This window comes from Neomonachus schauinslandi, chromosome 1 (genome assembly GCF_002201575.2).
Source record: "Neomonachus schauinslandi chromosome 1, ASM220157v2, whole genome shotgun sequence".
NCBI lineage: Eukaryota > Metazoa > Chordata > Mammalia > Carnivora > Phocidae > Neomonachus > Neomonachus schauinslandi.
Window position 1 is genome coordinate 207,676,370 of NC_058403.1, and position 24,226 is coordinate 207,700,595.

The 24,226-nt window shown below is 40.6% G+C and overlaps 1 protein-coding gene and 1 pseudogene across 1 annotated transcript; one reads left to right on the forward strand and one right to left on the reverse strand.

The window, feature by feature from the left end:
• Positions 1 to 2,418: 2,418 nt before the first annotated feature.
• On the forward strand, positions 2,419 to 8,949 carry ZNF846 (zinc finger protein 846). Its single transcript, XM_044918113.1, has 5 exons — positions 2,419 to 2,560; positions 3,205 to 3,331; positions 3,806 to 3,892; positions 7,225 to 7,307; positions 7,809 to 8,949. The coding sequence occupies exons 1-5, from the start codon at positions 2,528 to 2,530 to the stop codon at positions 8,946 to 8,948; spliced, it is 1,470 nt and encodes a 489-aa protein (XP_044774048.1). The 5' UTR covers positions 2,419 to 2,527; the 3' UTR covers position 8,949.
• Positions 8,950 to 13,245: 4,296 nt separating this feature from the next.
• On the reverse strand, positions 13,246 to 14,183 carry LOC110594034 (annotated as a pseudogene).
• Between the last annotated feature and the right edge of the window lie 10,043 nt (positions 14,184 to 24,226).

The window sequence follows — 24,226 nt, forward strand, 5'->3', positions numbered from 1 at the left end:
CGGGACTCAATCCCAGGACCCTGGGATCATGACCTGAGCCAAAGGTGGACGCTTAACTGACTGAGCCACCCAGGCATCCTTATTTGTAACATCATTATTTGAAATATCCCTAAATTGGAAATAACCCAAAGTGGATCAAGGGACAGGTGGATGAATTGTGGCATATATTTTTTGTGGCATACTCTTTAGTAAAAGGAAGGAGCACAGATGCAACTTGGATGAACATCACAAACATAATGTCTAATGAAAGAAGCCAGACATAAAAGAATGCATGCTGTTTGATACTCTTTAAAATTCGAAAACAGGCAGAACACTCTAAAGTGTCAGGATAGTGGTTGCAGTTGGGAGGCATGGAGTGAGTGATTTGGAAAAGAGACAAGGAATATATCTGAGATGCTGGATTTGGATATATTCTATTTCTCAACCTGAATGATGGTTATAAGGGGCTGTTCATTTCTTAATTCCTCATTGAGATTTTTATTCATGATTGCCTCCCTTAGTTGTAAGTATGCTGTAATTTAATAAAAGAAGTTCGAGAAATGGATCTAAGCATTCTACTTCATAAGGTTGAGCAAGAAATACAGAAGTAGAAGAAAATGTACTGAATGAATAAAAATAAAACTAATGATGGAAAAAAGTAATAATAAGAAAAGGTGAAAAGATGCATGATATATTTGTATACTAGTCTTTGTGGTTAACTGTGAGATAATATGGAAAGCCTTCAGTTTCAACATAAAAAAAAACCCTGGGACACCTGGGTTGCTCAGTCGGTTAAGCCTCTGCTTTCAGCTCAGGTCATGATCCAGGGGTCCTGGGATTAAGTCCCGAATTGGGCTCCTTGCTCGCAGGGAACCCCCTTCTCTCTCTGCCTGCCACCCCTCCTGCTTGTGCTCTCTCTCTCTTTGACAAATAAATAAATAATATCTTTTTTAAAAAACAAAAAACCCAATGACATGATTCAGAAGCTGTTGGAGTGGCTAACAAGTGTATTTTGAGTTTTTGTAAAATGGTATTTCAAGTTTGGATGTCTTTGGGTCAAACTTTGGACACTTTTTAAGTGAGGTATAAATTATCACAGTCCTCTGAAGTGATTATTTCCCTATTCTGTCTTTATCCTACCTTTAACTAGCCTTGTTTCTGTATCAGGAATATATTTGTATATGTGCAGTACTCCTTATACTTTAATGGGATTGATTCTTTAACTATACTGCTCATCACCAACTGATAATTATCTGTTTATTACCGGCATTGCCCGATTGAACTGTGAGATCCCTAAGAACTGTTCCCTCCTCTTTGCCCAGTACCTGGCCTGGCAGAAGGAAGGCCCTTAGTAAATATTTGCTGACTGAATGAGTAAGAGACAGAAGGAGGCAAAGGTTCTAAATCCAACCAAGTTCCAGCAGGGGGTGCTCAGAAGGACTTCTCATTTCATAAAATCTTTTGTATTTCTCATTTCTATTATGCCTAGCAGAGGATGTGGACTGAATTCTGGTCATCTGAGGAATAACAACCACCACAGGAGATAAGGCTTTTGCCATACCAACATGTGTCTGCCTGGCTTACCTTTCCTAACAGGTGATTTGAGACAGTTATTAATACTGTGTGAACCTACATTTTCTCAGTTATTAAATGACAGTTATTAATACCCAGTTTGGAGGGTTGTTAGGGCAACTAAAGGAGTTTATATTTGTAGAGCTACTAACAGTGCTCAGTAAATAGAGGTTGGTATTAATATTTGCATGGTAGGATATTCGACAGTTTTTAATGGCTGTCACATGTTTTATCTGCACAGAGATGGCTAAAGAGTGATGTTTGATGATTGAGGAAAAATGTCTATTGCTTAATGATGGATATTGTGAACTGGTTACCCAGACACTCCAGTAGTCAAAGAGAAATTGAGATCAACCTCTTAATTTAAACTCAAAAGCTTCTCTGAAGTGGTCTTCTGAGCAAGAAATGGAATATTTTGGAAATTCTCACTATCAGATTCACAAGATGGCAGCCCTTGATGTGAATCAGGTGTGTGGTGAGTCCTTGTTGATGCTTCTTTTCATATAGTTCCATCACAAATGGCAGATCCAGTGCTCAGTGCTCAGGGGCTGAGTGATCATGCAGTAGACCATATAAGAGCAACTGAAATGAGCAGAGCATGTACAAGTCAGGTTCCTGGGATTTGGGAGGCAGGAAGGTGTGTGTGCTTTTTGAGGGGGTAACATGTTCATGAATTCTGTTGTGTCAAATAGCTCTGCTCTCTGTACTGTAATTTGTGTAACTCTAAATTGGAATACTTAACCTGTTCCTCATGGGTAGCAAGATCCAGAAAACCATTTTCTTGCTACAGGTAACTCAGAGCACTTGGCCAGTTTATGGAATTAGTGTGTTTATGGTATGTTCTGTGCATGGTGTGGAATAGCTTATAGGCATGTGATTATTGGATTGGCTTCAGAGTTCATGGCATTCTTCTCTCTGAGGTCATCTTTCTTGGGACCCTTACTGTCTTCATGGGGGGAAAATTGAGGAGGCAAGGATGGTGGCTGGGTTACTGATGAATTCTTCTCAGGTAAGTGGAAAGTTGACCTTTCTGCAGAATGTCAGGCTTATTTGTTGGGTAGTCATTTCTCCTTGTAATGTCCCCAGGCTTCTTACAGCAATTAATGACTCTGCTTAGGAATGAGTCTCAGGTCAATTTCTCCAGGACTCATGCCATCTCAGAATATATAGGGATTACACTAATCCTCAAGATTATATGATTCTTTTATCTCAATATTAATTAATTCTTTCTGATCCTCAGTCATGCGTGTTGGCTTATCGTTTTGTTGAGTGGTATGATAGATACCGAGGAATGATATGAAGGTATCTAATCTCATGGAATGTGTGTGTTACTGTGGAAATAATTCACCTGTTAGAAGATTTTACAGTGTTTGCATTGTGTTCAGTGCTAACTACAGCCTATAAATAGAGGAGGAATAAAGCACGAATAGCCCACAGTCAAGTTGTGATAACATAAATGTAGTCACGTGTACTGGTAAGTCCATGTGACTGGCTGTGATCACCAGGCAGCATCTGTAGCTAGAGAGGAGAAGAGGTCTGGGCCCAGGAGTACTATAGGCTTCTGGTCTACCTTCCTCAGTCCCTCATGCATCTTCCTGAGAACCTCAAAGAAGATGGTGGTTAACTGAAGCCAGCATGTATTTGATGGTTTAGCACTTAGTGACCTTCGAGGATGTGGCTGTGAACTTTACCCAGGAGGAGTGGACTTTGTTGGATCAAACACAGAGAGATCTCTACAGAGATGTGATGCTGGAGAACTACCAGAATCTCATTATACTAGGTAAGGCTGAAATCATTTCTTCATGAATGTTATGAATGTTATGAAATGAATGTTTCTTAAGTATCTTTGCTGTCAAATGGGAATAGTGTGGTAAACAAGACAGACATAATCCCTGGCCTCAGGGGCCTTACTATCTAGAGGATTCCCTGTGAAAATGAAGATCTGTCTAAATAAATGACTTTATTCCTTTTAGGGACTGAAAACCTTAGGATTTTAAATGTGTGCAGAGGCTGGACATGATTTTCAGGTCTTAGAGCTCTCTAGTCATTTGAGGACACAGAAAGAATGTACTTATATTTTTGTTCCTTTTAGAATAGTTTTATTGCATCGATTTAAAATTTCGTGTGATTATTTTGCTGTTTGTAAAGTGAGACTTCACTGTCTACAGAAACCCTGAAGCTAAAGTGTTGGTTCCTATCCAAAGAGCCGCGTTTCATGTCTTGCAAGGTTCACTTCATATATTTTTCCTGTAAGCAGGATACGAATCATGCAAACCTGATCTCAACTCTTCAATGGGAGGAGCAGAAGAGCTGAGGACAGGAGGGAGAGGAATTCTGCAGGGTAAGTTCATGCCTGGGAAAGGTGCCGTACATTTGGAAATGCCACTTGGCAGACTTTCAAAGGTATACTCTTTTTCTGAGAAGGCTGAAGTCATTCGGTTTCTGAGTTTGCTTAGGAACCTTCAACTCTCTTTACCTTTAAATTTCCATTGATCTCAGCCTTTCCTGTTCTCCCAAAAAGATCTGTCTGACTCCACTGAAAATTTCATTACTGGCGGATAGCTCATTTTACAGTACTTTCTATCTTGTTTTCCTGATTCTATCAGTGTCTTTTTGTTTGTGGTCAGCCTTAGTTTTCCAGAGTATTAAGCTTTGTACATTGCCTACAATTTCGACACCATACCCTTTATCATTGCCACACTCCTAACAAGCCAAACTCTGTGTAGTCCAATTTCCCTTTTGTTTCAACCTTTTATCTTGTTTCATGCATATTTAGACATAAGTATGTGCCATATGTTTTTTTTTTTTAGAGATAAAATACACAAAAATTAACCATTTTAGTGGGTATGATTCATTGGTATTGAGTACATTCAGTGTTGTGTAACCATCCAGGATATTTTCATCACTTGAAAAGGAAACCCTGTAACCATTAAGCAGTCAGCCTCCCTACCACTAATCTACTTTCTAATCTACAGGTTTGCCTATTCTGTACATATCAAATAGAATCATACAAAATTCAGTTTCATGACTATAACTTATTACCTAGAAATAGAATTGTGAGGGCATATGGTCATTTTATGTTTAACTTGTTAAGGATTACCAAACTATTTTACACAGAAGCTGTACCATATTATATTCCCTCTAGCAGTCTAGAAGTTACTCCACATCCTTGCCATCATTTCTTTCTTCCTTCCTCCCTCCCCCCTTTCTTTCTTTTTTTCATTTTTCTTTTTAATAGTAACATCCTAGCAGGTATGAAGTGGTATTTTACTGTGGTTTTGATTTGCATTTCCCTAAAACAAATGATGTTGGACATCTTTTGTGTGCTTGTTGACCATTTCCATGTCTTTGGAGAAATGCTGATTCAAGTTCTTTGCCCATTTTTTACATTGGGTTGTTTGTTTTGTTGTTGTTGAAGCGTGGGCGTTCTTTCTGTACTCTAATAGTGGACCCGTATCACATGGATGATTTGCAAATATTTTCTCCCATTTTTGGGGTTATCCTTTTGCTTTTTTGATAGTGTTCTTTGATGTACATTTTTAATTGCAGTGGGGTCCAGTTTATCTTTGTTTTCTTTGGTGCTTTTGATGTCATATCTAAGAATAGATTGGACACTGTCAAATCCAATGTTCTGAAGGCGGCTTACACCCTTGTTTTCTTCTAAGAGTTTTTATAGGTTTAGCCTTTACACTGGGTTTTTGATCCGTTTTGAGTGAATTTGTGTATATGGTGTGAAGTAGGGGTCCCATTTGATTCTTCTGCATAGAAATATCCAGTTATCCTAGCACTGTGTGTTGAAGAGACCGTTCTTTCCCCCATTGGATGGTCATGGCACGCTTGTTGAGAATATATTGATTCTAGATGTATGAGTTTTTTTCTGGATTCTCTCTTCTATTCATGTACATGTCTATCCTTTTGCCTGTACTACACATTTCTGATATTGTACTTTTTGGCTCCAGAATTTTTTTAAAAAGATTTTATTTATTTATTTGACAGAAAGAGAGAGAGAGCAAAAGCACGGGGAGTGGCAGGGGGAGAGGGAGAAGCAGGCTCCCCGCTGAGCAGGGGGCCTGATGTGGGGCTTGATCCTAGGACCCTGGGATCATGACCTGGGCCACCCAGCTGCACCTTGGCTCCAGAATTTATTTGATTCTTTTTTGTAATTTCTGTCTCTTATTTGACAATCTCTTTTTTTTTTTTTTTTAAAGATTTTATTTATTTGAGAGAGAGAGAATGAGAGACAGAGAGCATGAGAGGGGGGAGGGTCAGAGGGAGAAGCAGACTCCCTGCCGAGCAGGGAGCCCGATGTGGGACTCGATCCCGGGACTCCAGGGTCATGACCTGAGCCGAAGGCAGTCGCTTAACCAACTGAGCCACCCAGGCGCCCTCTTATTTGACAATCTCTTAAGTGAAACATAATTCTTCTAGTTTCCTTTAATTCTTTGTCTATGGTTTCTGTTAGCTTTTTGGGTGTGTTGAAACAGATTGATTTAAACTTATTAGTAAGTCCAATGCTTTGGCCTTCAGGAACAATTTGTATTAATTTCTTTATTGTTCTTTTGCATACCTCATATGTTTTAGTTGGAAATGTAAATTTTAGATACCATAATGTGGCAGTTTGAAAATCTGCTTCACCCCCTCCCTGGGTTTGTTGTTGCTGCTTGTTGTGTATTTTTGGTGTTTGTTTAGTGGCTTTTATAAATTGTTTTTGTATATTCTGCCTTCTTTTTAGTGCAGTCCCTGAAATCTGTGTTCTGTTAGTTTAGTGGTCACCTTAGAGTGACAGAAATTCCTTAAATACTGGAGCCAAGAAAAGAAAACTAAAATATTCTTTTAGTTTTTGTTGATTGGCTGTGTGTTGGGCCACTCCTTCAGTGTTTAGCTAGACCATCTACAGCTCTTCCTTAGCCTTCCATTCCTGGCTGAAGGTCAGCCAGAGGTGAAAGTTTTGAGTCCTCTCCGGCCTTTCTCAGCGTGCATCCAGCCCCCAGTGTGCTTGTGGACTTCTTGATTCCCTGGTAAACACTCGAGCTTTTATTTACGCACATATCAGCATTCCCAGTCCGTTCCTTCTAAGGCTTTTCAGGCTGTCTTTCGTTTGTCCCAAAGGCTTTTCCTTTCCTCGGACTGCTGTGGGCAACACTTTGCCTTTAGACACTTCCATCAGTAGTTGTCTGAGATGCTGCCTTGCTCCTGGGAACTCTCTGAGTTGGGTGAGATAAAGGCACATGCTTGCAGCGGTGATACTCGAGGAAGCTGCCAGACAGATGGAAACACAATGGCAGTTCTTCAGCAAAGTCCATAGTGCTCCTTTCAGCACTTGTAACTTGCTCAGGGATGCATCCTGTTGTCTACATGGCTGCCGGTGATCTGGAGAGGGGGGATGGTAGGTGGGTAATTAAAATGCCTCAGCACTCTCTTGGTGAACTATAGTTGCTTCTTTCTTCCATAAGTGTTCCCTTGGTGGTTGTAAGTTTTTGACTAGGTTCTAAAGTTCTGTAATAGTTGATTTTGATAGTTTTTGTAAGCTTGTTAGTTGTTTTCTGATGGGAAGGAGTCCTGGAGTTCCCTACTTCACCATATTTTGTGGTGTCATTCTCTGTGCCATATGCTTTTAAACAATTTTATCCCAGGATTTTTCTCCCAAAACTAAATTTTTCCACTTTTTTTCAGAATTGGATTTGCAGCTCAAAACCAAAGGTTCCACATCCCTTCAAGATATTTCTTCGGAAAAAACATCAAATGGAATACAATTGGTAAGATCTCCAAAAGTAATTCCTTCTTCCACACCTGGACCAGAAGTACAAAATCCATGTGAATTATATGAAATAAATGTCACTTACCCAAAGAAAGCACAATCTGTGAAGAGATTCTTTGAATATCAAGAATTTGAGGAGCACTCTAAACCTACTTCAAACCCGTTTCTCCTCAGAGATCCACATAAATATAACTCAGATGTCCAGTTTTTGATGCACTGGGATTTAGTCAGAATAATTTAGGTTTTAAATGATTTAGTATGAATAATTACCAGAAGATACTCTGTGAAAGTAGAATATAATTCAGGGCCCTAGCCTCAGAGTCTGTTCAACTTAAAACAACTCAAAAACAGGGCAGGAACTTTGTACACTTAAATGGAAATGGAAAAAACACTTCAATTATGATGATGTTTCCACTGCATAAAAGTTGTGATGAGGGAGAGATTCTGTTATAGTGCATGTGGAAAAGTCTTTAGTTATCACTTAAACCTTAATCAACAGGAGAGAAGCAATGCTGGAGGGAAGCGATATGGCTCTCACCTGTATGGAAGAGCATTTAGTGGGCACTTATTTATGACTCACAGTAGACAGAAAACTTCTAAGGGTAATCAGAATGGGAAAGCCTTTAAAAAGAACTTTATTTGTACTTTGCTCAAGGAAATCCCTGTTGGGGAGAAAACTTCTGAGAGTGTTCAACATGATAAAGCCTTTTGTCAGCTTTCAAATCTTACTGGGCACAAGAAAACTCAGACACAAGGGAAAGTATGTGAATGCAAAGACTGTCAGAGAACTTCTGTTGATCAGTCATCCCTTAAGATATATATGAGACACCACACTGGAGAAAAACCATATGAATGTAAAGAATGTGGGAAAGCCTTCCCTCATTCCTCATACCTTACAGATCATAGACGAATTCACAGTGGAAAAAAGCCCTATGTATGCATGGAATGTGGGAAAGCCTTTACTCGATCTACAGGACTTATTTTACACATGCGAATTCACACTGGAGAAAAACCATATGAATGTAAGGAATGTGGAAAAGCTTTTATTCACTCTTCATACCTTACAAAACATGTAAGAATTCACAGTGGAGAAAAGCCATATTTATGTAAGGAGTGTGGGAAAACGTTCACTCGTTCCTCAGGACTTGTCTTACACGTGCGAACACACACTGGAGAGAAACCCTATGTATGTAAGGAATGTGGGAAAGCCTTTAATAATTCTTCAATGCTCAATCAGCATGTAAGGACACACACTGGAGAGAAGCCATATGAATGCAAGCAATGTGGGAAAGCTTTCACTCAGTCTTCAGGCCTTACCACACATTTAAGAACTCACACTGGAGAGAAGGCCTATGCGTGTAAAGAATGTGGGAAAGCTTTTGCTCGTTCTACAAATCTTAATATGCACATGCGAACGCATACTGGAGAAAAGCCCTACAAATGTAAAGAATGTGAGAAAGCCTTTAGATACTCCACATGCCTTAATATTCACATGCGAACTCACACTGGAGAGAAACCATATGAATGTAAGGAATGTGGGAAAACCTTCGCTCAATCTTCGGCACTTGCTAAACATTTAAGAACTAAGGCATGTGAAAAAACCTGTGAATGTTCTTCAGACCTTAGTATTCACATCTAAACTCCTCTGGATAAAGTACCTTATGAAAGTAAAGAATGTGTGAGAAATCTTTACTCATTTTTCATCCTTACATGATAGGAACTTTCTGGGGCAGAATTCCCATTCATATAAGGTATATGGGAGGGCAGTAGTTGTTCCTACTTTACAGAATGTGTAAGAACGCACACTTGAGAGAACCTTCCAGTTATAAGGTATGTGGGAGAGCCTTTTTGTTACTGCTCTAAACATTAATTTTACATATCTAAAATTACTGTGAAAGTCAGGGGTGCCTGGCTGGCTCAGTTGGTAGAGCAGGTGACTCTGATCTCAGGGTTGTGAGTTCGAGCCCCACTTTGGGCATAGAGATTACTTACAGATAAATAAGAAACTACTGTAAAAGTGATGTGAAGGTAAGAATGAGATACAGCCTTAAAATACGACCACATGCTTTGATAGCACGTGATAACTCATACTAGGGATAGATCATTTGTATGTAAGGAATGTGGTAAAACCTTCGTGCCAAGGCCTCAATATCCACATGAGACTTCATACTGGTATAAAACCCTACAAATGTCAAGGATCCAGGAAGACCTACAGTTGTTTCTTATATCTTTTAAGAACTCAACATTTAAAAAAACAGTGGAGAGATTTCTGTGGGAAAGCTTCGGGAAAGCTTTTAGAAATTCTTGATTGCTTCGTATGCAAGGAGACTCATGAATGTAAGAAATGTTGAAAATTGTTCAGGTGTTAATGGGTAGGTCACAACACGCAGTGAAGAGAAACCTTATGATGGTAAGATATGTGGGAAAACATAGCCCCTTTTGTTAACATTCTTTGGTAATCTCACAGAGGCAGAAAATGTTATGAATATTAGAAATAATGGGTATGCCTTTATGTATGTATGTGTGTATGTGTTTATTTTTTGGCTTTTGACCTTTAGTAAAAATAATAAACTATTATTTTTAAATAAACTAAATAAACTAAAAAAAAAATAAATAACTGGAGAGAGATAGTGGTTGTAGGGTACATGGGAAATGGTGTATCCATCTTATACATCTTATTCTACATGTGAAAACCCACCCTGGAAAGAAGCTGAATGAATGTAAAAATGTGGGTATGATTTTTGGTAAATACACATCCCCTAAGAGACACAAAATACTCACTGAAAGAATGAAGTATGAATGAGAGGAATTTGGGGAAGCTTTCAGGTATTGCTCTTCACTTACTGTACACAAGAGAATTCTTCCTGGAGGTCATATTGAAATAAATGACAGAAATACAGTTGCCTTTCTGTGTGTTTCCTTCTCAAGGAAAGCAGCTAGCACCTTTATTTTTTGTGGTGGTTTTGTATTACAAAGTTTTAGTTGCTTTTAAAGATACTCTAGGGACGCCTGGGTGGCCCAGTCGGTTAAGCGTCTGCCTTCGGCTCAGGTCATGATCTCAGGGTCTTGGGATCGAGTCCTGCATCGGGCTCCCTGCTCACCGGGGAGTCTGTTTCTCCCTCTCCCTCTGTCTCTTCCCCCTGCTCATGCTCTCTCTCTCAAGTAAATAAATAAAATCTTAAAAAAAAAAAAAAAAGATACTCTAAGTAAAATTTTTTGCAATATTATACTCATTTCATATAATGGTGTTTTCGTTATGGTTCACATCTAAAGACTTCCCCATATATATGTCTTCATTGAATTATATGAGATATTTGGAACTTTATTTGGCAATGTAAGAGCATTTTTAAAAAGATTTTATTTATTTGACAGAGCAGGGAAAGCAGCAGGGAGAGGGAGAAGTAGGCTCCCCGTGGAGCAGGGAGCCCAATGTGGGGATCGGTCCCAGGACCCTGGGATCATGATCTGAGCCAAAGGCAGATACTTAACTGACTGAGCCACCCAGGCACCCCTCTAAGAGCATTTTTAAAAATATATTTGTTTATTTTGAAAGAGAGCGTGCGCGTGAGCTGGGGGAGGGACAGAGGGAGAGAATCTTTCAAGCAGACTCCCTGCTGAGTGCAGAGCCCAACACACAGCTCAATCTCATGACCCATGAGATCATGACCTGAGCTGAAACCGGGAGTTGGACACTCAACTGACTGAGCCACCCATGTGCCCTCGCAATGTAAGAGCATTTTATCATGTTTTTTGGTACTGCTTTCTAGTGTATTTGCAAGTGGGTCATAAAATGGGGCTCTTATATTATTTGATATAGGACAATTCTTGCTTTCTATGGCAAGTAGTATTTAGTCATCACAATATTCCTTGTCCCTTATAAATAGAATCCAGGTTATCTCCAGGCACATAGTTTAAAAAAAAAATCATTCCTACTTCTCAGGTTTCCTTGGGTTTATAGGAAGACTATATTTCATAATCCTGGCTAATAAGAAGTAGGCAGAAGACATCAGTGTGCATTCTGGGAAAGCTTTTAAAAAGGGGACAGTCTCCAATGGCTTTTTCTCCTCAAGGATTGCTCTTCATTCTTTCTCCTTCCTTCCTGGAAGTCAGGTACATTCCTATAGTTCAGATGATACATTGTGTACTATGAGGACAAAAGCTACAGACAAATAAGGTATAGCTGAAAAACACAAAGATGTTTTCTGCTTGTAGTATTGCACCAGCCATTGGACTGCTTATGTGTAGACTTCTTGGTACCTGAAAAAAGCTTATCAGGCTGAGCACTTATATTTCAGATTCATCAGTGTATAGATGGCACTTAAAACCATTCAATTAGATAATTTCAGCTGAGGATTGGCAAGCCCTGGGAGTCAACTTTGGCAGTTGGAGTCATGGGAGGAAGTACTGAATGAATTGAGAAGTAGTGGCCCATGAAATAGCAATAGAATTAAGATTGGTGTCCATGAATCCAAGGCAAGGAGCAGCGACTGATCCACTGTACCAAATGCTGATTTGGGTGAGTTGAATGAGGATGGGATTTAACCATAAAAGTCACTGAGGACCTTTTTCAAAAGCTGGCTTTATAGAACAGCATGTGCCAAGGTCTTTTTGCAATAGATTTCTGAGAAATTAGTATATACATCGTCCATCCTATTCTACCCTATCCATTCTATCCTAAATATAGATAGATACTTCTCTTTGACCTCACAACCTGTACCTTAATATTCTAGCTTTACATTGTGTTATTAGTTTACTATTGCTGCTATAACAAACTACCAAACAATGCCATAAGACAACTAAAATTTTACTACCTTACAGTTTTGGAGTTCAGAACTCTGAAAAGGGTTTCAGTGAACTAAAATCAAGATATTAATAGGATTGTATTCCTCCCTGGAGGCTCTAGGGGTGAATCTGTTTCCTTTTTCCAGCTTCTAGGTGCCCTTCTCTCCTTTTTTTTCTTGGATCTTTTTTCCTTCTTGAAGGCCAGCAATGTCAGTCCATCTCATACTTCCATCTCTCTGACTCTTCTGCTTTACCTCCTCCTCCTCCTTTTTTTTTTAGATTTTATTTATTTGAGAGAGAGAGAGCGCACAGAGGGAGATTGAGAGGGAGAAGCAGACTCCCCGCTGAGCAGAAAGCCCGATGCAGGGCTCCATCCCAGGACCCTGAGATCATGACCTGAGCTGAAGGCAGATGCTTAACTTCTGAGCCACTGAGGCCACCCCCTCCTACTTACTTAAAAAAAAGTAAACTCCCCAATGTGGGGCTCAAACTCAAGGCCCTAAGATCAAGAGTTGCATGCTTTCCTGACTGAGGCAGCCAGGCACCCCACCTCTACTACATCATTTTAATACTTTTCTGTTATCCCCCCCCCCCCATTCTGTTTAAAAAATATATTTGAGAGAGAGCGAGCGAGCACGAGTGGGGGAGAGGAAGAAGGAGAGGGAGAGGGACAAGCAGACTCCTTGCCGAGTGCAGAGTCCAACACGGGGCTTGGTCCCAGGACCTGAGATCATGATCTGAGCCGAAGTCAGATGCTTAATCGAATGAGCCACCCAGGCATCCCTTTTTTTTCCATTCTTAAATTTAATAATTCTAGCATACATATAGAATATAGTGTGAAAATGCATAAGTGCTGCTAATAAACTACAAAATAGTGTGTCCATAGGTATCTACCTTCCAGATAAGGAAATGGAAGATTACCTTACCCATGTGAATCTTTTCCATCTTGCATCACCTTCCATCCAAGAGGAAACCATTGTGTTTGGACATTGGCTTAACCATTGTATTAATCATGCTTTTAATTTTGTGTATTATATTGCTTTAACATCTTTGGGGTCTTGCTGCCTGGAGAGACTGCCCCTCCATGACTAGCTTTTTTTTTTTTTTTAACCTAAATTGTTTAATAGGTAAGAATTTTACAAACATTACTTATATTAGCAGTAACAGTGGGGCTGGAGAATATTGTGTCCTCTCCGTGCTGCCTGGTGAGGAACACTAATAATGTGGTGGAACTTCTGACCCTTTCCAAGGCCATGGCTCTTGCAGCCTGCAGATGTCAGCCCTCCCATTTCCCTGTGCTTGGGGACTGGTTTAGTGATCCACTGGTGTCAGGATTTCTTCTGATAGCTTTATGGAATGGATCAATGAGGATAACCTCAAAGAATTTGTATGTGGAATCTTCACCAATCCAGTAAGAATTCAAGACTCTCAGAGCCCCAGTGGCATCCAGCTCGCTCCTCTGCAACTGACTGAAGTTGTTGGGCAACTTTAGCTGGTTAACACCATGATGGACAGGCTTGCCATAGGTTGCACCCTTAGGAACTGGGTATTGGCGGCCACTACATCACACACGAATCCAAAATATGACATAAACTTGCTTGGCCTTGTACCCCAGTCTGCATGCTTTATCGGGCTGGGTTGGGTGGAGGGCCCTGTGAAGTGCAGAGAGCTGGTGGTAACTGCCAACAGTGCACCCTGAGAAAGTGCATTACATTGGACTGCTTCCTCCTCCATAGCTCCTGGATGTACTGGTAAGTGCCCCTTTTGGCTTGCCTTTCAGTGGACGGCTGCCTCCAGACAAAGGACTAGCTAATTCTTTTTTTTTTTTTTTTAAGATTTTATTTATTTATTTGACAGAAAGAGAGCACAAGCAGGGGGAGTGGCAGGCAGAGGGAGAAGGAGAAGCAGGCTCCCCGCCAAGCAGGAAGCCAATGTGGGGCTCAATCCCAGGACTCTGGGATCATGACCTGAGCCGAAGGCAGATGCTTAACTGACTGAGCCACCCAGGCGCCCCTGCACTAGCTAAATAACTAATTTCTTTGGAAGCTCACCTCTCATAGGCAAACCAACCGTTCCAGAGCCCATACTCCATCCAGCTCCTCTATTTTTTTTTTAAAGATTTTATTTATTTATTTGAGAGAGAGAATGAGATAAAGAGAGCATGAGAGGGGGGAGGGCCAGAGGGAGAAGCAGACTCCCTGCCGAGCAGGGAGCCCGATGCGGGACTCGATCCCGGGACTCCAGGATCATGACCTGAGACGAAGGCAGTCGCTTAACCAACTGAGCCACCCAGGCGCCCCCCAGCTCCTCTATCTTAACTCTCACAAAACAATCCAGTATTTCTCCTGCCCTAAATCAACCTAGGGCTAGGTAGCAGACAACTGTGATTCAGAGCCCACCGGAATTATTCAAGCTACACGGTATTTACCTTTACCCTGCTCTGCCTTGCCTTTCCTGAAGGAACCCCAACAGAGCTCTGACCTATGCTTTCCCCTCACTCCTGTTTTCTGCCTCCTGACCTGGTGCTTCCCTGTTGATCCTGCATTACCTGGTGTGCCCCTTTCTCTTGGAGCTGTAAGTAATAAACTTTCGGTGGTATTAACCTATCTGTGCTATCATCTGGTCACCTTTATAATTGGTCACCCCAGCGCAAATCAGTTGGCACAGGGTGACTCTGTTTGGTGGGGGGCATGCCTCTGGACTGCTCTTGGCTTACTCAACTGTCCTATACCAAACAGCGAGTTCTGGTGCACTTGCACTTTGACGATTACTGCCTTATGCAGTGTCTGCACGTTCTTCTGTGGTTTTCCAATCTAAATTGTGGTAAGAGATTGACCCCAGATTCTTGCTTTGTATAGTTAACTGTGATTGGGTGTATGAGAGGTCCCCAATCAACATTTTATTAACGAAGTGTCCTCCTGGATGAGAAATCATGGAAGCATCTAGGGATAATTGGCGTATACTAAAAGAGGCACAGTGAAGGATTCCTGGAAAGTGGGAAGCACAAAATGGTTATCCTCAAGACTACTGTGAGGGTGCTGAGACTGATCCACTAGGCGGCCAACACCATTGGAGCACCACCAAGGGCCACCATGGAGGGCTCAGGAGACAAGCATTGAGTCCCAGGTGCTGTTCCTTCTTTGTGAGAAATCTACTTTGATGCACAAATAAGTCTGGGGTGAATATATGTGTTCCACTGGGCCATTGAAAGCTGTCATTGAATATTCCTTGGGAATTGTGACCCTTGGGAAACACTCATCCATTTGATTTGAAATTTGGACAGGCCTCTCTCAGTCATCAGTAGTTAGGTGGAGGGGGTCCATCCTATGGATAATCCTGGCTTCCAAAAATTTAAATGCTGCTTTAAAGGCAAATCCCTTTGCTTCTTTGTTCTCTGACCTAGTGGGATAAAGAAGATCCCATCCATGGAGACTGGTGGCTCAATGTGTAATGAAAAAGGAAGGAAGGAAGGAACATTCTGTTTTTGCTTCCCTAAGACCTTTGAGGAGGTTTCACAGCTCATATGAGGTTGTTAGTCCCCTGGTCAGTATACTTGGGCATTCTTGAGTGCTGCTGCCTATCAGCATGCTAAAAGCATCCTCCTGAAAATGAAATTACCACAAAATCAGGATTCTGCCATTATTTTTCTCGTGGATTTAAACCTCAGCCCCTCTAAAGTTGATAGGAATACCCTAGGAAGAAAAGCTGATGCTCATAGGAGGGCCACTTGGGGCCACCAGGAGCTTATCAGGTAAATACCTATTTTTTTTTAAGGGAAACAATCGAGGTCAGACAGGAGACTAAATAAATACATAAAAAAAAAGTAAGGGCTGCAGCTTTTTTGGGAAGCACTCCCAGCCCCCCAAAAAAGAGAACTTTAAATTTTAGGTACCCAGCAAATGCCAGGTATAGAAACCATAGTGCTACTCTTATATTACTTACTGATTTTAAAAACAAGAAATACCTAGTGCAGGGGGAGAAAATAAAAGACAGCTAAATAAAAACCATACATAATATTTTAATATAGAATTGAAATAAATTATATAATAATGAAAACAAAGATGCATAATTAGATCCAATTAGAATTCCAAAATTTGTATGTTAAAATTTCATATCTTAAAAACTTCTATAACTAGTTAAACATATAATAATCATGTATAACAACTATGTGATAACATTTGTATACTCAAAAAAGTTATGGAAGAAAAGATAAAAGGGACATTGGCTTTTGTGCCTCTTCAACATAACTTCTACATTAACATTTACTAAAATGCACTAATTGAAAAAGCTTCATAGACTTAATACTGTGTCTCAAATATAGTTATACCTGGGGATCACACCAAATTTAAACATGATATCCACTATAATCTTTAAAAAGTAATTAAAAATAGGGGTGCCTGGGTGGCTCAGTTGGTTGAGCATATGACACTTGATCTCAGGGTCATGAGTTCAAGCCCTGCATTGGGCTCCAGGCTGGGCATGGAGCCTACTTAAAAAAAAAAAAGTAATTAAAAATAAAATAGAGGATAAATACGTGTGCCTTACTTTAACTGTAGCCTTACCTAAATTTCCCATAGTCCTGGGGTGCCTGGGTGGCCCAGTCAGTTAAGCATCTGCCTTCGACTCAGGTCATGATCCCAGGGTCCTGCGAATGAGCCCCTCAGGTTCCCTGCTCAGTGGGGAGTGAGTTTCTCCCTCTCTCTCTGCTGCTCTCCCTGCTTGTGCTTGCTCTCTCTGTCAAATAAATAAAATCTTTAAAAAATAATAAAGTTCCTAGAACCTATTGCCCTAAAATATATCATCTTGGATATATCTATGACAACAATAAATAATAAATTTAAATGAAGGTAAGTTGTTGGCACTTACAAGTTTTCTTTATAAAATAAGACCCTATGAATCCCTTGCTAAAATAATTAATATGGCCCAATGTAAGTTAAACAGGGTCACCAAGGATTAAAACTTAATAACCCTATTACTAAAGAGGTGATCATCTCCACTGCTTCAAAGTTAAATAACCCAGTTTTGCCTTTTTTTGAGAGAGAGTCCATGTGTGCTCCCGAGTGGGGGGAGGGGCAGTGGGAGAGGGAGAGAGAATCTTAAGCAGGCTCTATGCCCAGCAGGAGCAGATGCGGGGCTCAATCTCATGACCCCAAGATTATGACTTGAGCCAAAATCAAGAGTCGGATGCTTAACCAACTAAGCCACCCAGGTGCCCCCAATTTTGCCTTCTCTTAAGGCTGAAAATAAGTACATAAATAGGTAAATAAATCCATCTATCCTTCCCTTGGCTACCTGAGGAACCCCTTGGGATTCACTGAGTAAACAGCAATGGGGGTTCATGGACTATATGAATTGCACCGCTAACCATGCTATGTGATGGAGCACAGTGGGATGTAACTGCTTTCCATCTCTTAAACAGAATGTTGCTAATAAAAAATAGGACCCCAGGAAACATTACACTTGGCCAAATTTCAGGCAGTCATTTTGGCTCTGGGTGCCCTGGCCAATGAATGGGCCCATCTTCGTTTTTATTATTATTATTTTTAAAAGATTTTGTTTATTTGACAGAGTGAGACACAGCGAGAGAGGGAACACAAACAGGGGGAGAGGGAGAGGGAGAAGCAGGCTTCCCGCTAAGCAGGGAGCCTGATGCAGGACTCAATCCCAGGGTCCTGGGATCATGACCTGAGCCAAAGGCAGACTCTTAACTGAGCCACCCAGGTGCCATATATACTGGTAGTTTAGGTATTTTTAATAAGTATGTTTGATTAACATTAGCCTGTAATATTCTTTTCTTACTCTATTTTCACCTGTTTTCTTGTGTGAAGATAGTATTTCCTCTCTTAAATTTTTATTTATTTAAGTAATCTCTATGCCCACATGAGGCTCAAACTCACGACCCCAAGATCAAGAGTTGCATGCTCTTCTGACTGAGCCAGCCAGGTGCCTCACCTCCTTTGATAAAGTTTAAAAGTATTTCCTATGATATGAATGGTTACTTTTATATAAGGAAAAATTCACTGGTTACATTATTTGCATCTGGATTAGTTGTCACTAGTTATTGCATTTTGTTTTCCCTTTTTTGGAATGATTTTAAAGCAAGCATCAAATAGTTTTATGTTTTTAGGACTGCTGAGGTTTCCAATTTCATCTTAAGTCAGTTTAGGCGAGTTGTGTGTGTGTGGTTTTTTTTTTTTTTTAACAATTTTATTTATTTGACACAGAGAGAGAAAGAGAGCGGCAGGCAGAGGGAGAGTGAGAAGCAGGCTCCCCACTGAGCAGGGAGCCCGATGCGGGACTCGATCCCAGGACCCTGGATCATGACCTGAGCCGAAGGCAGACGCTTAACCGACTGAGCCACCCAGGCGCCCTGCAAGTTGTGTTTTTACAGGCATTTTTCTATTTCAAATTTAGAGTCAAAAAATTCATAATATTTTCTTATAATTTATTTGTGGATTTTGTAAATACTGCCATCTGTTTCCACATCCTGTCTAGTCTATCCATTAGAGACCATAGCATCTTAGTCACAGTTGATTTATATTTGATCATTCCAACATTCCTGCCATCTCTGAATCTAGTTTTGATGTTTGTACCATCTCTTCAAAATGTATTTTTCCCTTCTAGTGTGTTTTATATAATTATGTTATAATTAACTAGGTAAATAAAACTGCTGTAAATAAGACTCGAGTTATGTGATGATGGTAAGGTTTGGTGGAAAGGGAAGCATTGTACAGACCCTATGAGCAGATCTCATTCTTTTAGTGACCCTTTACCTCTGAATTGTGAATTTCACATGGGCTCCTGTTTTTTTCCCTCTTTGGTGGGATAGGATTGCTAGAGTCGGCTGAAGGTGTTTCCTTCTGCTCCCAGGTGGAGGCTATCTGGGGTGGCGTTGTGTATATCCCTTCCTGCAGGTGAGTTAGGCTCCCATAAATCCCCAGCAGGTCAGGCTCTGGTTAAATAGTTTCTCCTGAGGGCAGACCTTGTTAAGAAGATTAGAATGCTCTGGCGTTTTTTCAAAATGGTTCCTTTTACCTCCCCCTTTCCAGAAGTTCGAGGGAATTTTTCTCCAGTTTTCATGGTGGAACCTGTTTGAGCTCCTACAGGTAAAACCCACAGATGTGTGGGGGCTCTCAGTGACTGGGTCCCCCTGGAATTTTTATGTCAGACTTGCCCATGCCGGCCTCCGTCACTTTGTCAATTGCAATTTATCTATCTTGGTACTTGTTGCCACAGAGGTTTGTGGGCACTTGTTTCTATCTAGAGTGTTGTGATTCTCTGTAATAGCTTGTCATTCTCCAATTTTAGAGGCGTTATTTGCCCTGAAACATCCATTTCTCTGCTGGGTCAAGAATAATTGTTGATTTTTCAGTTGCTCAGCTTTTTGTTCCTTGTTGGGACAGAGTGACCACTCCTAGGTTCTTACAGAATTGGCATTCTCTCATTTACTTTTTAAAATGAGAAATGAGTGCCAAGTTTTATCAGATGCTTTTTCAGCTTCCCTTGCAATAGTTCAGTTTTCTTTCTACTGTAGTAATCAATTGTGTTGAGACTATTTCTGAATATAAGCCACTCTTGCAATCCTGGAATAAACCTGGTTATGGTGCATTATTCTTTTGTGTCATAGATAGGTTAGTTTTGCTAATATTTTATTTAGAATGTTTGCATACAAATGTGTTCTTTTAAAATATCATTAGTTGTGGCTTATTTAATCTTACTAAGTGCCACTCAGTATTCTAGTGCTCTCGCTTGAGAGTGCATCGTTTTGTGTCAGTCTCAGCCTATTGATTGCAAGGTGTACTTCAGCAACAACCATCAGGGAACTTTCAAAAAAGAAAAAACAAAAAACAAGGTCCTGGATGGTACAAGGCATGCCCAGGGCCACATACCAAGGCGGGGGCAGGGGGAGAGGGGGAGGGAGAGAATGAGCATGCATGCATACACCTGGGACTCTGTCTTTATTGGTGTCAAGGGGGGGGTGTCTAGGATTTCATGGATTCACTTTTTTCCCCCCATGGAGTCACTCTTTATTGGTGAATTTAAAACCTAACAAGAGGGTCACTCAAGTCAGTTTTCTAGATCACCCAGGGATTTCTGAAAGGGGAACTTCATAGGTGGGATAGCCTGACTCTTCGGTTGTGCAGCTGGCAATGTTTATTCCAGATGGATGTCTTTTTTTTTTTTTTTTTTTTTGAGAGAGAGAAAGCGAGAGAGCATGGGGGTGGGGGAGCGACAGATGGAGAGGGAGAGAGAGAGAATCTTAAGCAGGCTCCATGCCCAGGGCGGAGCCTTGATTTCACAATCCTGAGGATCAAGACCTGGGCCAAAATCAAGAGTCAGATACTTAACCAACTGAGCCACCCCGGTGCCCCAAGATGGATGTCTTTGAATTAGATGCCTCAGCAATCAAAAGCTTAATGTTGTTAACCTTAAAAATAGACACTGCCTGTTATTTTACCATCCAAAGATGAGTTTATTTGGGAATAAGAGAGAACTGCAATCCAGGACAAACAATCTGCAGCAAAACTGTAGGCAAGGCTGGAGTATAAATAAATGTGGAAAACAAAAAAATGTATTTATCTCTCTCACTGAGCACTGAGAGACTGCCTACCTACCACTTGTGCCAAGACCAAAGAGCATCTTCTGGAATAATCTCTGTTGTTGCTGATACCTACTTTTGGATTTTCAACTGCATGGAGTCCAGGCCGGGTTATACCAGAGGGAGAAAAACTGGTAAATCTGCTACCTGTTCACCTGGGTGGCTCAGTTGGTTAACTGTCTGCCTTTGGCTCAGGTTATGATCCCGGGGTCCGGGGATCGAGCCCCACATCGGGCTCCCTGCTCAGCGGGGAGCCTGCTTCTCCCTCTACCACTTCCCTCTGCTCCTGCTCTCTCTCAAATAAATCTTTAAAAAAATAAATTTGCTGCCTGTTTGGTGATACTTTGAAATCTGGTGTTTTTCATCAGTCTACCTGCAAATATTTATTTTTTGGATTCCTCAAATAGCTGCTCCAGGTCCAAAGCTTTATACCTTCAGTGGGTCAGAGTAGATAAATTGTGCTTATTTTCAAAACTAGTACTAATTTTGCCTGGTTTTGCATTCTTTTATGTCTGGTTTCTTTTACAACAATGTGTTTGTGAAATTCATCCATGTTATTGCAGGTACTTGTGTAGTCAGAATTTTGAGATGGTCCTTATGATTCCTGCCCTCTTGTATGCCTTTGTTTAATCTCCTTCAATTGCATGTGGGTGGGATATACAACTTCCTTCTAATCAAGAGAATGGCAGAAGTGAGGAGCTATCACTCTTGGTGCATTAGTTGGCAAAATATATAAAGGATTTTGCACACATGAAGTCCATAATCAGTTGAACGTAAGCTAATCAAAAGGGAGTGTATCTTGGAGATAGCCTGAATAATCAGGTGAGCTCCTTCAGAGAGGACTAGAGATCAGAGATTCAAAGCCTCTCTCTAATTCTCCCTTCCTCTCTCTGTAGCTGGCTTTGATTTAAAAAGCTGCCAAGAATTCTACAGCTGTAACAAATTAATTCTGCCAACAATTGGAGGAAAATTGGAAGTACATCCTTTACTATTTGAGCCTCCGGATAAGAATGCAGCCTGGCCCATACCCTGGTTTCTGCCTTGCGAAATCTTGAACAGAGACCTAGCTAAGCCATGCCAACACTTTTAGCCTACAGATATTATGAAGTAATAAATGAGTATTGTTTTAAGCCACTAAGTTTGTGGCAAGAATAGAAAGCTAATACAAATGTATAAACTACCACTTTTCTTTCTGGTAGTGTGTTCCATGAAATAAGCATACCAAATTTATTCTTCTTTTCTCTGGATGCAAGTTTGGATTTTTTTTTTTGCATTTAAAGGTATGTTTTATTTTTTCAAATTTGATTGAGGTATAATTGACACAGCACTGTATAAGTTTAAGCTATAGAGCATAATGACATAAAGTTACATATATTGTGAAATTAATTCCATAATAAGTTTAGTTAACATCCATCATCTCCTATAGATACAAAAGATTTAAAAAAAGAAAACTTTTTGGGGCACCTGGGTGGCTCAGTTGTTAAGCGTCTGCCTTCAGCTCAGGTCGTGGTCCTGAGATCCTGGGATCAAGCCTCACATCGGGCTCCCTGCTCGGCAGGAAGCCTGCTTCTCCCTCTCCCACTCCCCCTGCTTGTGTTCCCTCTCTCGCTATGTCTCTGTCTGTCAAATAAATAAAATCTTTAAAAAAAATTTTTATTATTATGTTAATCACTATACATTAAATCATTAGTTTTTGATGTAGTGTTCCATGATTCATTGTTTGTGCATAACACCCACTGCTCCATGCAGAACGTGTCCTCTTTAATACCCATCACCAGGCTAACCCATCCTCCCACACCCCTCCCCTCTAGAACCCTGTTTGTTTTTCAGAGTCCATCGTCTCTCATGGTTCATCTCCCCCTCCGATTTACCCCCCTTCATTCTTCCCCTCCTACTATCTTTTTTTTTTTCTTAACATATTTTGCATTATTTGTTTCAGAGGTACAGATCTGTGATTCAACAGTCTTGCACAATTCACAGCGCTCACCATAACACATACCCTCCCCAATGTCTATCACCCAGCCACCCCATGCCTCCCACCCCACCCCCGACTCCAGCAACCCTCAGTTTGTTTCCTGAGATTAAGAATTCCTCATATCAGTGAGGTCATAGGATACATGTCTTTCTCTGATTGACATATTTCACTCAGTATAACACCCTCCAGTTCCATCCATGTCGTTGCAAATGGCAAGATCTCATTCCTTTTGATGGCTGCATAATATTCCATTGTATATATATACCACATCTTCTTTATCCATTCATCTGTCGATGGACATCTTGGCTCTTTCCACAGTTTGGCTATTGTGGACATTGCTGCTATAAACATTGGGGTGCACGTACCCTGTCGGATCCCTACTTTTGTATCTTTGGGGTAAATACCCAGTAGTGCAATTGCTGGATTGTATGGTAGCTCTATTTTCAACTTTTTGAGGAACCTCCATACTGTTTTCCAGAGTGGCTGCACCAGCTTGCATTCCCACCAACAGTGTAGGAGGGTTCCCCTTTCTCCGCATCCCCACCAACATCTGTCGTTTCCTGACTTGTTAATTTTAGCCATTCTGACTGGTGTGAGGAGGTATCTCATTGAGGTTTTGATTTGGATTTCCCTGATGCCGAGCAATGTTGAGCACTTTTTCATGTGTCTGTTGGCCATTTGGATGTCTTCTTTGGAAAAATGTCTGTTCATGTCTTCTGCCCATTTCTTGATCGGATTATTTGTTCTTTGAGTGTTGAGTTTGATAAGTTCTTTATAGATTTTGGATACTAGCCCTTTATCTGATATGTCATCAAATAAATAAAATCTTAAAAAAAAAAAAAAAAAGAAAACTTTTCCCCTTGGGATGAGAACTCAGGATTTACTCTTAACAACTTTCAAATATACCACACAGTGTTAAATACAGTCCCACTTTATTTTTGCTTTTGTGTGTCAATGCTTTTGGTGTCAATCCCCCAAAAATTATTGCTAAGACCGATGTCAAGGAACATACCAGCAATATTTTCTAGGAATTTTATGGTATCGGGTATTAAGCTCAAGTCTTTAATCCATTTTGAGTTAATTTTTGTGTAGGAAAGTGGTCCAGTTTTCCCAGCACCATTTATTGAAGAGATGGTCCTTTCCCCATTGTATATTATTAACTCTGTTGTCATAAATTAATTTACAAAAAATGCTTATTTTTGGGCTCTCTATTAGATTCCACTAATATGTGTGGTTTTTTGCCTATATCGTGCTTTTTTGATTACTATAGCTTTGTATAACTTTTGTATAATTTTGATAACACTTTGTAATCAGGAAGTGTGACACCTCCAGCTTCCAGCTTTGTTCTTCTGCCTCAGGATTGCTTTGGCTATTCAGGGTCTGTTGTGGTTCCATTCAAATTTTTTTTTAAGATTCTATTTATTTATTAGTGTGTGTGTGCATAAGCAGGGGGAGGGGGAGTGGCAGAGGGACATGGAGAAGCAGACTCCCTGCTGAGCAGGGAGCCCAATGTGGGACTCAATCTCAGGACCCCGAGATCATGACCTGAGCCAAAGGCAGA

Bases quoted from the DNA above. Each gene is read 5' to 3' on its own strand.
- ZNF846 (XM_044918113.1), top strand. From the start codon at position 2,528: ATGGTGGCTGGGTTACTGATGAATTCTTCTCAG. The intron at 2,561-3,204 runs GTAAGTGGAAAG...TTGATGGTTTAG, and splicing joins TACTGATGAATTCTTCTCAG to CACTTAGTGACCTTCGAGGA. The intron at 3,332-3,805 runs GTAAGGCTGAAA...TTTTCCTGTAAG, and splicing joins CCAGAATCTCATTATACTAG to CAGGATACGAATCATGCAAA.